General features: G+C 28.6%; 1 protein-coding gene across 1 annotated transcript in view; it reads left to right on the top strand.

Moving 5' to 3' along the window:
• Positions 1 to 16,497, top strand: part of side-VI (sidestep VI transmembrane protein) — a 456,009-nt gene that overhangs the window by 185,749 nt on the left and 253,763 nt on the right. Inside the window, 3 exon segments of the mRNA XM_073969507.1 lie at positions 14,012 to 14,135; positions 14,374 to 14,497; positions 14,684 to 14,768. Coding sequence (XP_073825608.1) covers positions 14,012 to 14,135; positions 14,374 to 14,497; positions 14,684 to 14,768 — 333 coding nt within the window.

Here is a 16,497-nt window from a genome sequence, read left to right as displayed (position 1 = left end):
TTATATTTTATATTTTATATTTTATATTTTATATTTTATATTTTATATTTTATATTTTATATTTTATATTTTATATTTTATATTTTATATTTTATATTTTATATTTTATATTTTATATTTTATATTTTATATTTTATATTTTATATTTTATATTTTATATTTTATATTTTATATTTTATATTTTATATTTTATATTTTATATTTTATATTTTATATTTTATATTTTATATTTTATATTTTATATTTTATATTTTATATTTTATATTTTATATTTTATATTTTATATTTTATATTTTATATTTTATATTTTATATTTTATATTTTATATTTTATATTTTATATTTTATATTTTATATTTTATATTTTATATTTTATATTTTATATTTTATATTTTATATTTTATATTTTATATTTTATATTTTATATTTTATATTTTATATTTTATATTTTATATTTTATATTTTATATTTTATATTTTATATTTTATATTTTATATTTTATATTTTATATTTTATATTTTATATTTTATATTTTATATTTTATATTTTATATTTTATATTTTATATTTTATATTTTATATTTTATATTTTATATTTTATATTTTATATTTTATATTTTATATTTTATATTTTATATTTTATATTTTATATTTTATATTTTATATTTTATATTTTATATTTTATATTTTATATTTTATATTTTATATTTTATATTTTATATTTTATATTTTATATTTTATATTTTATATTTTATATTTTATATTTTATATTTTATATTTTATATTTTATATTTTATATTTTATATTTTATATTTTATATTTTATATTTTATATTTTATATTTTATATTTTATATTTTATATTTTATATTTTATATTTTATATTTTATATTTTATATTTTATATTTTATATTTTATATTTTATATTTTATATTTTATATTTTATATTTTATATTTTATATTTTATATTTTATATTTTATATTTTATATTTTATATTTTATATTTTATATTTTATATTTTATATTTTATATTTTATATTTTATATTTTATATTTTATATTTTATATTTTATATTTTATATTTTATATTTTATATTTTATATTTTATATTTTATATTTTATATTTTATATTTTATATTTTATATTTTATATTTTATATTTTATATTTTATATTTTATATTTTATATTTTATATTTTATATTTTATATTTTATATTTTATATTTTATATTTTATATTTTATATTTTATATTTTATATTTTATATTTTATATTTTATATTTTATATTTTATATTTTATATTTTATATTTTATATTTTATATTTTATATTTTATATTTTATATTTTATATTTTATATTTTATATTTTATATTTTATATTTTATATTTTATATTTTATATTTTATATTTTATATTTTATATTTTATATTTTATATTTTATATTTTATATTTTATATTTTATATTTTATATTTTATATTTTATATTTTATATTTTATATTTTATATTTTATATTTTATATTTTATATTTTATATTTTATATTTTATATTTTATATTTTATATTTTATATTTTATATTTTATATTTTATATTTTATATTTTATATTTTATATTTTATATTTTATATTTTATATTTTATATTTTATATTTTATATTTTATATTTTATATTTTATATTTTATATTTTATATTTTATATTTTATATTTTATATTTTATATTTTATATTTTATATTTTATATTTTATATTTTATATTTTATATTTTATATTTTATATTTTATATTTTATATTTTATATTTTATATTTTATATTTTATATTTTATATTTTATATTTTATATTTTATATTTTATATTTTATATTTTATATTTTATATTTTATATTTTATATTTTATATTTTATATTTTATATTTTATATTTTATATTTTATATTTTATATTTTATATTTTATATTTTATATTTTATATTTTATATTTTATATTTTATATTTTATATTTTATATTTTATATTTTATATTTTATATTTTATATTTTATATTTTATATTTTATATTTTATATTTTATATTTTATATTTTATATTTTATATTTTATATTTTATATTTTATATTTTATATTTTATATTTTATATTTTATATTTTATATTTTATATTTTATATTTTATATTTTATATTTTATATTTTATATTTTATATTTTATATTTTATATTTTATATTTTATATTTTATATTTTATATTTTATATTTTATATTTTATATTTTATATTTTATATTTTATATTTTATATTTTATATTTTATATTTTATATTTTATATTTTATATTTTATATTTTATATTTTATATTTTATATTTTATATTTTATATTTTATATTTTATATTTTATATTTTATATTTTATATTTTATATTTTATATTTTATATTTTATATTTTATATTTTATATTTTATATTTTATATTTTATATTTTATATTTTATATTTTATATTTTATATTTTATATTTTATATTTTATATTTTATATTTTATATTTTATATTTTATATTTTATATTTTATATTTTATATTTTATATTTTATATTTTATATTTTATATTTTATATTTTATATTTTATATTTTATATTTTATATTTTATATTTTATATTTTATATTTTATATTTTATATTTTATATTTTATATTTTATATTTTATATTTTATATTTTATATTTTATATTTTATATTTTATATTTTATATTTTATATTTTATATTTTATATTTTATATTTTATATTTTATATTTTATATTTTATATTTTATATTTTATATTTTATATTTTATATTTTATATTTTATATTTTATATTTTATATTTTATATTTTATATTTTATATTTTATATTTTATATTTTATATTTTATATTTTATATTTTATATTTTATATTTTATATTTTATATTTTATATTTTATATTTTATATTTTATATTTTATATTTTATATTTTATATTTTATATTTTATATTTTATATTTTATATTTTATATTTTATATTTTATATTTTATATTTTATATTTTATATTTTATATTTTATATTTTATATTTTATATTTTATATTTTATATTTTATATTTTATATTTTATATTTTATATTTTATATTTTATATTTTATATTTTATATTTTATATTTTATATTTTATATTTTATATTTTATATTTTATATTTTATATTTTATATTTTATATTTTATATTTTATATTTTATATTTTATATTTTATATTTTATATTTTATATTTTATATTTTATATTTTATATTTTATATTTTATATTTTATATTTTATATTTTATATTTTATATTTTATATTTTATATTTTATATTTTATATTTTATATTTTATATTTTATATTTTATATTTTATATTTTATATTTTATATTTTATATTTTATATTTTATATTTTATATTTTATATTTTATATTTTATATTTTATATTTTATATTTTATATTTTATATTTTATATTTTATATTTTATATTTTATATTTTATATTTTATATTTTATATTTTATATTTTATATTTTATATTTTATATTTTATATTTTATATTTTATATTTTATATTTTATATTTTATATTTTATATTTTATATTTTATATTTTATATTTTATATTTTATATTTTATATTTTATATTTTATATTTTATATTTTATAATTTATAATTTATATTTTATACTTTATGTTTTTTTTTATTTTTTATAGTTTAAATTAGTTTTGAGATGCTTCAGGATATGTTCCCACCCTTGTTACAAATTGCTAACCATTTCCCTTTAATTCCTATAAAGGATGTTCCCAACATGTGGAAGGGCTTTCTACTCCTAAAAAGAGGGAAAAACTAATGCATATTTGATGCACACATTTATGTTTTCCTTCAAATGGAAACACAAAAAAGGCGTTACTACAAGACCAATGTCGATGTGAATTTTAACAAGAATGCAAACCACACTGACAAAAAACAAACACATATGGAAAACAAACAGACAGACAGAAAAAACACAATGCAACATAAATGGAATGTGTAAATATATTCCATGTTCGATTTATTACATATTCCAAATGAAAAAAACAAAAAAACATGGAGGGAGTGTGTGGCACACAGTTGTTTGCATTTGTTACAAATTACAGTATGAGTTTGTGGGGCGGAGGTGGGGTGGGAATGTATAACAAATTGCTAAAATTCAATTTAATAGCCAATGACGATGGTATTGGGCCGAAGAATGATCTATTGGTTTATGGTAACTCATGGTGTATACTTAATATTTATTGTTGCACGTTCTTCCTCTACTCATTATGTATACGCCAGCATGTGTTGTCATAGGGAGTGAGTGAGTAGGAGTATCACATTTGTTGGTAATCGATGATATTGCTGCATAAATTTTCAACATTTATGGGCTTTTGATTTACGTGTTGTTGTAGAAAATCATTGCTGTTTAATATGCTTCTAGGAAGCTACATAAACTCTATTTGGAAGTCTGTATTGGAGAAGGCAATTTGCAAAGAATGGTGTCTTCTTCTTTTAATCTATTATCTAAGGAAGAAAAAATAAAACAAAAAAGGCCCAAGAAATATAAATTCGTTTTAATGCTGGAAATTAAGAATACAAATTTATGGATTAGTAATATATTTTAGGAGCCATTCTGCAGGCACCATATGGTGACTAGATTTGATGGGAGAATTTGCATATATTTACTTGTATACGGGGAAGCGATGTTCTTGTTGATGTCAATTATAGTGGATTTTAAAAAATCAGGTTTAAGAGAATTAGCTTTCAATTCTTGTTTGAAATGTTGTACAACATTTTCAAAAGTTGGATTTATTTAACAAAAAAAATCACATACCAAAAATTTTCAAACTAGCATAAAATATTTTCACCATACTATCGATGCAGACGCTATCGTAGTGTATTGACATGATGGCAGCGACCAAGACAGCAATGTTGTGTTGGTGAAAATGGTTTTTGTGGTATGACCACTGAATATAGAGAACATGGACGATCTACAATGAACATTATTGGACTGATTGTCCATGAAAGTTGCGTTGTAAACTTTCTCTGCAAAATGTCACATAGCCACCGAACTGTGTTCATTTTATTTTGGAATAAGAAGAAACATTCGAAACATGGTTTGCTTGAACTCTGTGAAGCTGTGTTGTTGTCTATATGGTAACCAATAAATTTGTGGTATTTTATGGTGATGCATGGCCAAAGACAAATTGTTTGCAATCTTAACCAAATTTGCAACACAAATGTTAACAACAACAACACACTGTCATGTAGGGATAAAAGACGAACACACACACTCAAACAATTTATAGAAACTGTTGTGGTTTTATGTTTTGAGAACTTTTTGTAAAATTTAAGAGTGTCTTGAAGTAATAGCGAGACTCATAGAAGGAATATGATTAATTTACCATAGAGAGTTTTTAAATCGAAGAAATTGTGGAAATTATTTTTGAAATATATTTAGAAGATAGCAAAGAAAAATCCCTCTCATTTCGAAAATTTCATAACAAAATTCACTTAACTTTAACTTTTTCCATTTGATACATGACATTTAGGAAATATATACTTTTGTTATTGTTATACTTATTTTAAATATTAGCAGTATAAGTACACATAAAAAAAAACTTATTTTCCTGATACGTGTCAAGGAGTAATACACAATTACTACTTCTTACAATTGGCTTCCTTTTTTCTTATATTTTTCAACTTTTTCTCATGGGGTCATAACATATGAAGATAATAGTTTGGTTTTCCTTGAAGTTGCCTTTCATGTGTTTCTTAGTGTTTTTGTTGTCGTTAATGATTGTCATTGACCCTTCCTACTCAAATTACTTATTTTGCTAATTGTTTACAAGAGATTATTCACATTAACATGGTGTATGATAATTATCCTTTCTGAAGGATAATCAATCATTAGTAATAAGACAATTATCCAAATGCCATTGATTGATGGAATTGTAACTGTATGCTATTAATGTAAATGTAAATATTAATTACAACAACAATAACATCTACAGCGGGATTTGTTGTGGTTTTCTTCAGTGTGCGATTAAAGTGCTGTATATTTAGAAATTATCTCTGATTGCAAATTAAAAAGGTCTAATTTTTTGTATTGGCTTTTTGAAATATGTCCAAGTTGATAGGAACAAATTTGCCTAAAACATCAGGGTTAAAAAGGAAGAAGCCGGAACGCAATTGTAACCAATTTAAATATCCCCAAGATGGGATATTCGTCTTTAAATTAAAGTACAAAAAATGGAAATTGGGATGGACTATTTCGACATCCGCGTCGCTTGAATACCAACGCCAACCTACTGTGAGCAATTATAAAGGAGAGATTTTTGACTTAAATTATTAGAATTTTTATTGTACCATTGAATAAAAAGCTCACAATTTTCCTACAGAAAAATGTTTGTTACTTCCAGACATAGATCAGTTTCGAATATAAAATATATATGTTCACTCCTTCGGGTACCTCCCACAAATAATTTGGAATAAGTGAAGTTAAAGAGCTCCTGAAAGTTTTTCAGCAAGTTGTCTTTGCGGCTCTCTTTACGACGGTACAATTTTCTTCGGGAGCAACTCTCGCAAGGATTTTCTGTTTGGTTCAATCCTTGCAAATCCCATTACTTCATCCATTCATGTATCAGGTTGGAATATGAACTATATTGGTCCTCCCACATAAAATCTCATTATCTCGGTCGTTTTTAAATCTTTTCCAAAAACTCCTTCTTGCAGGCCCTGTTACGAAGACGTAATTTGTTCGGTGGCAAGCCCATACTTCCTGAGATAATTGCCCAAAAGCTTCAAAAAAGCCTTGCGGCACCGACTCAACTTGGGTAGTACGTAAGATAGGAGGAAAAACCGATTTGGTCCAAATGATGTACTTTGTATTATTTCTTATATCCGAATATGTCCGAATATTGACTACATCGGACCACTCTTTGTAAAGAGTGCAGTTTGAGGACTCATCTGGGATCGTTTTTTTTTTTAATTTTTGGCAACTTGTTGTTTCAGCGGCTTTAATTTCGACGGTACATTTTCTTTCAGGGCAAGTCCATACCTCCTGAGAAATTTTGCCCAAAAACTCAAAAAACCTCTATCGACGTGAGGATTATTGTGTTTGCTCCTTTTCTTTAGTTCCGAAGTCGAGGGAATATCTCTATCGATATATAAAGTTGAGTCACGACTCTTTTTCGATGTTTAACGATTCCGTTATAATCTGTTGCTATCCGCCCTGATGAATTGAAGAGGGGGGATAGTTTGAGCATCACCCCTGTCCCTGTCCTGCTCAAATACAAAAATAGTCCAAGCTCCTTGACGTCCGTATCTACACGATTGATGATAATCCGCCCTGAAGATCGTGTAGATACGGACGACGTGGAGCTTTGACTATTATTTGTATTTGTGCAGGACAGAGACAGGGGTGAGGCTCAAACTATTCTTCCTCTTCCTGTGATAGATTTTGGGACTTAGAGAGTTCCAATAGCCCAAAGTTAGGACCACTATGAGCCCTCCCCCAGGTTCCCTCGACTTTGATATGTTGAAAAGTATCAAATTATGCTGTGAGAACGATTTCTTAGCTGATACTGCACAATTATCGTCTGTCGGATACTAGTGTGAGATCAATGGCCTCCTGCCACCCCAAAAGTGCTCCGAGTGCTTGTTAATGTTGCTAAAATCTACAACTCATTCGCCTTTTTCGATTATTTTTGTTGTACCACTCATGGTGTGTCTCTCGTTAGCATTGCAATTCGTATGGTTGAATGCCTCTCATAGTGCTTCACACCTCGCTTGGGATTTTTTTTTTTTTTTTGAGTGGGGCTTATATGTAGCAAGAGGCTTTCAATTCTCCCGTTCCACTCTCATGACAATGAAGTCCACTGTACGGTGTACGTTGTCCAATACCTTTACTTAATTTTGTAAGGGTAGGGTTCCTTCAAAAGGAAGGATTTTGAGGTTATCTTAAGCGATTACAGAGTGCTTCAATTGAAATTCAGAAGCATCAGGGTTTAGCGGATGGCCCTCCAGCTGCATTTTGTCCAACAGATTTTCGACATTATCGATATCGTCCTCACCGGCTTCCCTTAGGTGCAAAACCAACTTGTTTCCTCTACACCGCCGATGCACCGGCCTCAATTATTTATAGAGTTAAGCTAGTGCTGTTGATGTGGTGGTTTAGTGGCACGAACCACTCGTCCATTGGAACATCTTTGTTCATTGTCGGGATCAGCCTTAGGTCGATGTCGTCCAAGCACCACTCAGCTTAGCTATGCTTTTTTCTGGGAATTTCATTGAGGACTCATCTTAGGAGTTTGTTGTTGTTTATGTATCGTTCAATAAAAGAAAATAGAAAACAAAAAAATAAAAAACAAGGAGAGAGAAAATAAAAAAAATTGAAAGAGGACATTCAAGCTTCAACATTTAGTCCAAGGAAGCGACTGGTTTCGACTGGGTGTGTCCACAAGGAATCAGGTGTAATGTTGGTTGGATTTGCAGGGCATGCGAATAGCTGTCTTGTAATGCGCTGTGTTTGGCCACATTTGAGACAGACATCTGGAATGGCGGATTGTGGAAGAGAGATGTAGCTGTTTAGATACCTGGAGTTATCAGATCAGAGTTGTAATTTGATCTTTACTAATGGATTGGGGGCTTACCACAGAGCACAAGTTGAGTTATTTTGAGTAGAGAACACCTTCTTGGGAACTCCTTGTTTATTTTTCCTTTGAAGGAGATCTGTGTCCCCCAAAATTCCACATAGGATTGTCTACCGGTCATATATTTAGTCAACCGCCTTTTGAGGTTGTCGCGAATTGTGGTCTTCACAACGTTCCTTAGAAGAATGATAAGACTAACTTTTGTGAGTCGGGTTGCTTTTAAGGCCTTCGGTTTTTATTGAGCTTACCTCACCGAATGCCGTGACAGTACTCTTTTCAGCACGGAAGGCGTTATTCATGGTTATGGTATCCCCTCTAAAACCTTAACGACCGGTGACAGAAGTGTTATAGGTCGAAAAGAAGGTCCCAAGTTCGCCGACTTCCCAGGTTCATGGCCGAAACCCGATCTTTAACATGTCTTGGATTCCTTTCAACATATTGACCAGACTAAACCATAGTAGCATCTGTTGGCCAATACAATTCTTCTTCTTATTTCACATCTGATGTTGTTTGTTGTGTTTATGGCGGTGCCGAGGTAGACGAAGTCTTTAACTACCACAAAACTATAGGTACCAACTTCCACAGTTGGTCCGAGCTCTATGGACGCTTTGCACGTCGACACCATCAATTTGGTATTTTCGCCGTTTACCGCCAGACCTCCGACCTTCCTAAAGGTATCAGTTACTTCCTTTACTGATTGTCCTATGATGTCTATGTCATCAGCATAAACAAGTAGCATGTGACTATTGGTGTAGATCGTGTCATTTCTTTTGACATTTGCATCTCGTATTACCTTTTCCAGCAAAATGTTGAATAGGTCACACGAACGGCTGTCTCCTTGTCTGAAACCTCTTTTGGTACTGAACTGTTTGGAGAGGTTCTTTCCAATTTTAACTGAGGACCTAGTGTCAGTTAAAGTCATCTTACAAAGCCGGATGAGCTTTGCGGGGATACCAAATTCAGACATTGCATGGAATAACTTTGATCGGAGGGCACTGTCGAAAGCTGCTTTATAATCGACAAAAAGGTGATATGTGTCGATCTGCATCTCTTGCGACTTCTCAAGGATTTACCGCAGGGTAAATATCTGGTAAATGGTGGACTTGCCAGGTCTAAAGCCACATTGGCATGATCCAATTATTTCGTTGACCATTGGCTTTAGTCGTTCGCACAATATCCCTGACACTATCTTATAGGAAATAGGGAGAAGACTTATGCCCCTATAGTTGACGCATACGGTATTATCTCCTTTCTTGTGGACGGGACAAAGGATGCTCAGGTTCCAATCGTCGGGTACGCGTTCTTCCTGCCAGATGGAGCTAACTAGCTGATGCATATATCTTATCAGCGTGTCGCCTCCGGATTTAAGCAGCTCGGCTAGTAAGCCATTAGCTCCTGCTGCTGTATTATTCTTCAGCCGGTTGATTGCTGTTTTTACCTCGTCTTGGTCGGGCGGTATACATTCTATATCATCTTCTGGGATTGGTTCAGTGGTATCATCGTCTTCGCTACTATTGGATACCAGCAGATTGGAGAAATGTTCCTTCCATATCCTGAGCACGCTATCTGTATCTGTTACCAGATTACCTTGCTGGTCTCCACAGGAGGATGTGCCAGTACCAAAGCCATCTGTTTGATGTTTCACTCTTTCGTAGAATTTTCGAACTTCATTCTGGCTCCTGTACATCTCGATTTTTTCACAATCCCGCTTTTCCATCTGTCGCTTTTTCCTGCGGAAAAGACTTTTCTCATCTCTCCTTTTCTCCCGATATCACTCTCTCGTGCGCTACGCGTTGCTACTGATTGTAAAGTAGCTCTATATGCCGCATTTTTCTCTTCGGTAGCAGCACGACACTCCTGGTCATACCATGAATTCCTTTGTGGAGGTCTCTGGAATACAAGTATGGATTTTGCGGCTGTTTGCATGGAGTTGGCAATATTTTGCCATTGTGTTGTTGTGTTATCGGGACAAGGAGTGCTCGCGTTAAGCAATTGGGCTAGTTGAGTGGAATATGCTGTGGATATCTGTTGTGTTTGCAGCCTATCGATGTCCAGCTTCCTCGTTGTGTCTGCTTGTGCTTTATTTGCAACGTTTACACGGGTACGTACCTTTGCTGCAACAAGGTAGTGGTCCTAATCAATGTTTGCGCCTCGGAACGATCGTACATCCAACACGCTCGATGAATGTCTTCCATCTATCACAACATGATCAATTTGATTACTTGTTCTTTGATCTGAAGACAGCCAGGTGCCCTTATGAATATCGAGATGTTTAAATCTGGTACTGCTAACTACCATGTTTCATGCGGATGCAAAGTCTATCAGCCTCATACCATTGTCAGATTTTTCACTGTGGAGACTGAATTCCCCGACTGTTGGGCCAAAGATATTCTCCTTTCCAATTTTGGCATTAAAATCGCCTTGAATTATTTTAATGTCATGGGCAGTGCAACGGTCTTATGTTTCTTCTAAGCGCTCGTAAAATATATCTTTGGTCTGTTAACCCTCAGTAATGTTGGCGACATTTCCTGAGTATTTCAGCAGTGAAAAACTTCTCCACATGTGGTGTCTTAAGACACGCCGTTCGGACTCGACAATAAACAGTAGGTCCCATATCATTGAGCTAAATATGAATCGGGGTGCACTCATTGATATGAGAGAAGTCTCCCTTGTCCCGTATGGGATGTTGTGGAACAATGTTTTTTTTTCTGTTCGTCCTTGTCGTCGGTGGAGCATGAGCGCAAATAATGCTGATTTTGAAGGATTTTGGTTTGAATCGAATTGCAGCAAGTCTTTCATTCACTGGGGTGAAGCTGGATACCAGATGTTTTAGTCTCCGACTAACTACGAATCCGCAACCAAACTCATGCTTTACGTCATGGCAGCTATAATTCAGTGCGTCACCTTTAGGTGTTGTTGTGACACCTTTCCCAATCCATCGTATTTCCTGTATGGCAGTAATATCGGCCTTGTACTTTTCAAGTACGTCTGCCAATGCGAAGACTGCACTTTCTCTATAAAGAGTGCGAACATTCCAGGTGCAGATTCGCTGATCATGGTCCTTAAAACGTTTGCGGGGTTCGTCAACTTTAGAGGGGTTTGTTTTTCTTTTCTTTCGTTTTTTCCTAGTAGGCTGTTTTTTCTTGGGGAGGGTTACTAACCCGACGCCCAAACCCAAGTTTTTAACGTTCTTATGGGTGAACACGCGGCACATGTTAGCTCACTACCTTTAACGGGTGTTAAAGGCAGTTCCCCAGGTGACACCACGGAGAGGTCAGTGTCCACTTGAGATGAAAGAGGGACCAAGATAAATCCTGGGCTTTGCCATATTAAAGCCGGTCAGGACCGTTCCTTGGTATATTCCATCCCCTACGTCACCCACATTATTCAACCGAAATGCCTATAATATCGTATTGAGTCTTCTTTAGAGACATAAAACATTGCTGCAGAGAATTATTGGTATATGTAGGTCCAAGTTCTGATGTAGCTTCTATAGTTTTCTCCCGATTTTCGATTTTGGTTTAAGTATCTTTATCCCACCGAAATGGTTACAATTTAGAATTGGTTGTGGGTATTACCGCATAGAATGTTCGGTACAGGTTCAAGTTTTTTATTTAGCCTTCATAGAATGGCACCTCCCGATTTTCGGCATTTTAGTCTCCCTTGGACGTATCAAATATTTCGTGAGAGAATTGTCTGTAAAGGCCCACGTTTTGATATAACCCTTCTTCTGTACTCTACTGCTACGTTGATCTTAAAGTCATTCCTTAATTTTACTCAATATGTTTATACCGAAACATTATTATCTCCAACTTATTCTCAATGAATAATTTTATTTTCGCTTGGCAATTGTCGAACACAATCGCAATTGACAGTTTAATATTGTTAATTTATGTTTTTGCTAAAAAAAATCTGACTTTAATTGAAACAAATGACAGGCAAAAAACCTTAATATTTAATAACAATGCCATATTGCCGCGTTTGGCATTGTCGTAACTACACAGGAGGAGGATACAATTTAGCTAAGTGCAACTACTCTGGAAACTTACCCAGAGATTACTTCATTGTATCGTTACTAGAAGTGCACATCCACCTAATGAACAAGTTACCCTTCTCCAACTACGCCATTGATCTCAATAATTTTTCAAATTGCTCTTGCTGAAATTGAATCAATTCTTTGCAATTATTATTATATAGATGTCCATGTGTTGTATCTTCACAGAAATAGATTCATACTTTATTTCTTTTTTTCTTATTTTATTTTTATTTTTTTTTATAAATGTCTATTTGTGTTGTGCTGTCTATATCTGCCATCCATTACTATTTTATTTTGCTATTTCTCCTTAAGAGAGAGCGCTCTTGGTTTCTTTTGCTTTACTTTGTAAATCAATTGATTGAAATTGTTTTGTACACCATTATTTGTTCACTGAGAATTGTAGATTTCTTTTGGCTTTTAAGAATTTTTTCTTTTACGTTTCGTTTTACTTTTCTACGTTAAGCTTGAGTTATTTTGCGCCATTAGGGAAAGAGTAACGACATCGTTGTTCTATCTATGGATAGACAGTGGGTAAGGGAAGGGAAAAACATGGGTTTTTGTTTTCGTAGATTTTGGGAGTCAGTGAAGTCCCCTGATAAACCTCTTGTTGTTGTCAACAGTAAATTAAATTTTCACATGCCCGTAGTTAGAGAAAATGTTTTTTGGCTCACCCATCAATGGTGTTAAGTTTTTGAGAACCAATTCATGAGGGTCAACGATATCAAATCTTATAAAAGATCTTTCATTTCAATAATCTTATTTACTATATTTTTTGTTTTGCCTTATTAAGGCGAAGGTCGTTTTTAGAGTGACATTTTAATTAATTCTCTTTCGAGTTGAGCTATTATGTCCTAAGAGGTACATTGAAAAATGAGGTATCCACCAAAGCCCCAAACATTCAACCATTATGCTACTATTTATTATAATTTTTGTTATTATTATTGATCTTCCAAAATTTTTTCTTTTGACCCACTGTACCTCCGCATTATTACAAAGGAAGAGTACAATTTTTCTTAGCTGTTTCTATGCATTTTTTATTTATTTTATATTTTGTTGCTGTTTTCCTTGATGTTGTTATTGTTGTTACTACATTTGCTGTAAGCAATAAAGTCATAAATAAAATTGCAGCTAAATAATAAATCTTTTGTACTTTGTGTTGCTTGTTGTATTCCCCTAACTCCAATTTGGTATATCGTTGTTCCCCTACTCCTTCCCCTCCCTAACAATTTTCAACAATAATTTCTTTTGGCAATATCTTTTATTTATATTTTCTGTAACATTTTTTCCTCTAACGTTTTTCTTTTCCTTTTTCATATTTTATTGCAGATGGTGAAGTATTACGTGTCCTGGTTAATAGCACTGCTCAAATTAAATGTGATGTTGGCTCAAGTTTACCGGATGATAAAGTACTTTTAGTTGTTTGGTATAAAAACAATTTACCCATTTACAGGTAAATAATATTGAAATGGTTTTCTATATATTTTTTCGTTGGATTAAATTTAGAGGATTTAATGGGAAAACGGGCTTTATTTTTAATTTTTTTTTAATATTTAAGATTCCGATTTTTTTTTTCTATATTCCTGGGTCCAATTTTTTAGGAGTAACTTGAAAAATAAAAAAACAAATATTTAAATGTAATGAATGTCTCTTTTCAATATTAATTGAATTTGTTTCCCATTTTCTTCCAGTTATGATACCCGAGGAGCACATGCGGGGACACCCTCGCATTGGCGAGACGAAGAGGTGTTGGAAAGTCGTGCAGTATTTCATACACATCGTGAACCTGCTGAACTGGCACTGAGTCCTGTCAAGGTAAGTTTGAATATAACAGAAATATAAACTTCAAACTTTTTTCTATTAAATAATTAAATCGTATAACAAAACTTTGTAATTTTCCCTTTCTATTTCACTTTACTCTTTGTCACTCTCCGTCTTTCTAACTTTCAAATTACAACGGAAATGCATTACTATTGCTGGCAAATTTTTCTAATTGTTTAGGAAAAAGATGCTGGCAATTTTCGGTGTAGAGTGGATTTTAAACTTTCTCAAACACGGAACAGCAATGTCAACTTGGAGGTTGTTGGTAAGTAGATATTTTTTTCAAAAAGTTGTGGTTAACAAACTGGGAAAGGTAGCTGATTAGTAGAAGGAAATAAAATTGAATTTTGCTGTTCGATTTGTTCTTTTGTTTACTGAGCTGTCAAAGTTATTGCTAATTTTTAACATTTGTTTTTAGTGTTATATCCGATTATTTTCTTTTTAGATAGCAACAATATTGTTATCCACAAACACTCAAAAAAAGAATAGAAAATTTGATTTGGAAGTTTTGACAGGGTTGCTGCTCTTTATGACCATATGCAATTTATGACCAATTTCTTTACAATGATTTGAAAAATCGAAGGCAGCAATAACAATTCTCATTATTTATTTTATTTTATTTTATTTTATTTTATTTATTTTATTTTATTTTATTTTATTTTATTTTATTTTATTTTATTTTATGTTATTTTATTTTATTTTATTTTATCTTATTTTATTTTATTTTATTTTATTTTATTTTATTTTATTTTATTTTATTTTATTTTATTTTATTTTATTTTATTTTATTTTATTTTTATTGAAACTATTTAGGTTTTGCTGTGTCTGTGGATGGCGATGTTCTCTATGTTCTAGAGAGTGAAAGGCAGGTCTTTACTGTTCGGCATCTTTATTGAGAGTGATCTTATTCTACTTAAATGCTACACACGAAACCTTATTTCTACACATAGAACTATTTACAATGTGTGTGCATGATCCTAATTACATTTCAATTACCTACCATGTATGTATGTGTGTTGCCATAATGTAACACATACATTTGGTACTTCCAACACTCCTCCTCAACACACATACATACGAATCTACACAAGATTTTAGCCGAATAATTCTTTATTTCCTAACTTACATACTACTCTTGTAAACACATTACAAATACACATCATATACAGTTTTATCTTAATGTAAGTATAAAGAATTCTAATCATTAATCATCAGGCTCCTCCTGAATGGTGTCTCCCATTGACGTACAATGGCACTCTTCTTCGAAACACATTCGAGATTTTCTATTGCTTGCGGTCTGGTTGTTGTCGTGGAATCTCTCCATTCGTACAACTGTTAGGTTATTGCTATCTCATTCTTTTACTCCGTTTGCCTGCCAGAAACACACTCGATGGCATGAACAGATGTTTCACCCTTTTCGCCGTCAGCTTGATTATTTAGGATCGTCGCTTCTCTCGCGTCAATCTTTACGACGTCCTCCTCTGCTACTTTACCAACCGCAATAGACGTTGCAGATTTTGGGAAAACACATCATTAGGCTCGATGTCTCTGTTGTTAATTACCACTTTCCCTTTTGTTCTGCGCTCGGTCGTCATCATATGTCGTAAACTCATTACGATCGCTGTCTAGACACCACATGTTTTTTTTTCATTAACAGTTTTATTGTTCATCGTTGCCAAAACCGTGTACGCATTCACTGTGGGGTTTTCCTTACCCTTTCTCTTTACCTGAGAACTCGGACATTGTGCTGCATTGTTTTTCTGCGTACTCGATGAACTTCTCCTTTGACTCTCTCTCCTTGTTGTTGCTTCAATTTGCGTGGATATTGCTGCCTTTCCTCGATGCCTGCTCGTTTACAACGGACGTAAACACACACAGATGTACTCTTCGATGACCAACATCATTTTTCATCACCAATACCTGGTTGGATAGGGATACCTGACACACTGGTTCCTTTGGTCGATGAATTTCTTCCAGAGTACTCCACGCTTCTT

The sequence above is a fragment of the Musca autumnalis genome, unplaced genomic scaffold (genome assembly GCF_047663935.1).
Source record: "Musca autumnalis isolate F117 unplaced genomic scaffold, ASM4766393v1 scaffold_1, whole genome shotgun sequence".
Taxonomy (NCBI): Eukaryota; Metazoa; Arthropoda; class Insecta; order Diptera; family Muscidae; genus Musca; species Musca autumnalis.
The sequence above is the reverse complement of the archived record's forward strand: the minus strand, read 5'-3'. Positions and strand labels throughout refer to the sequence as shown.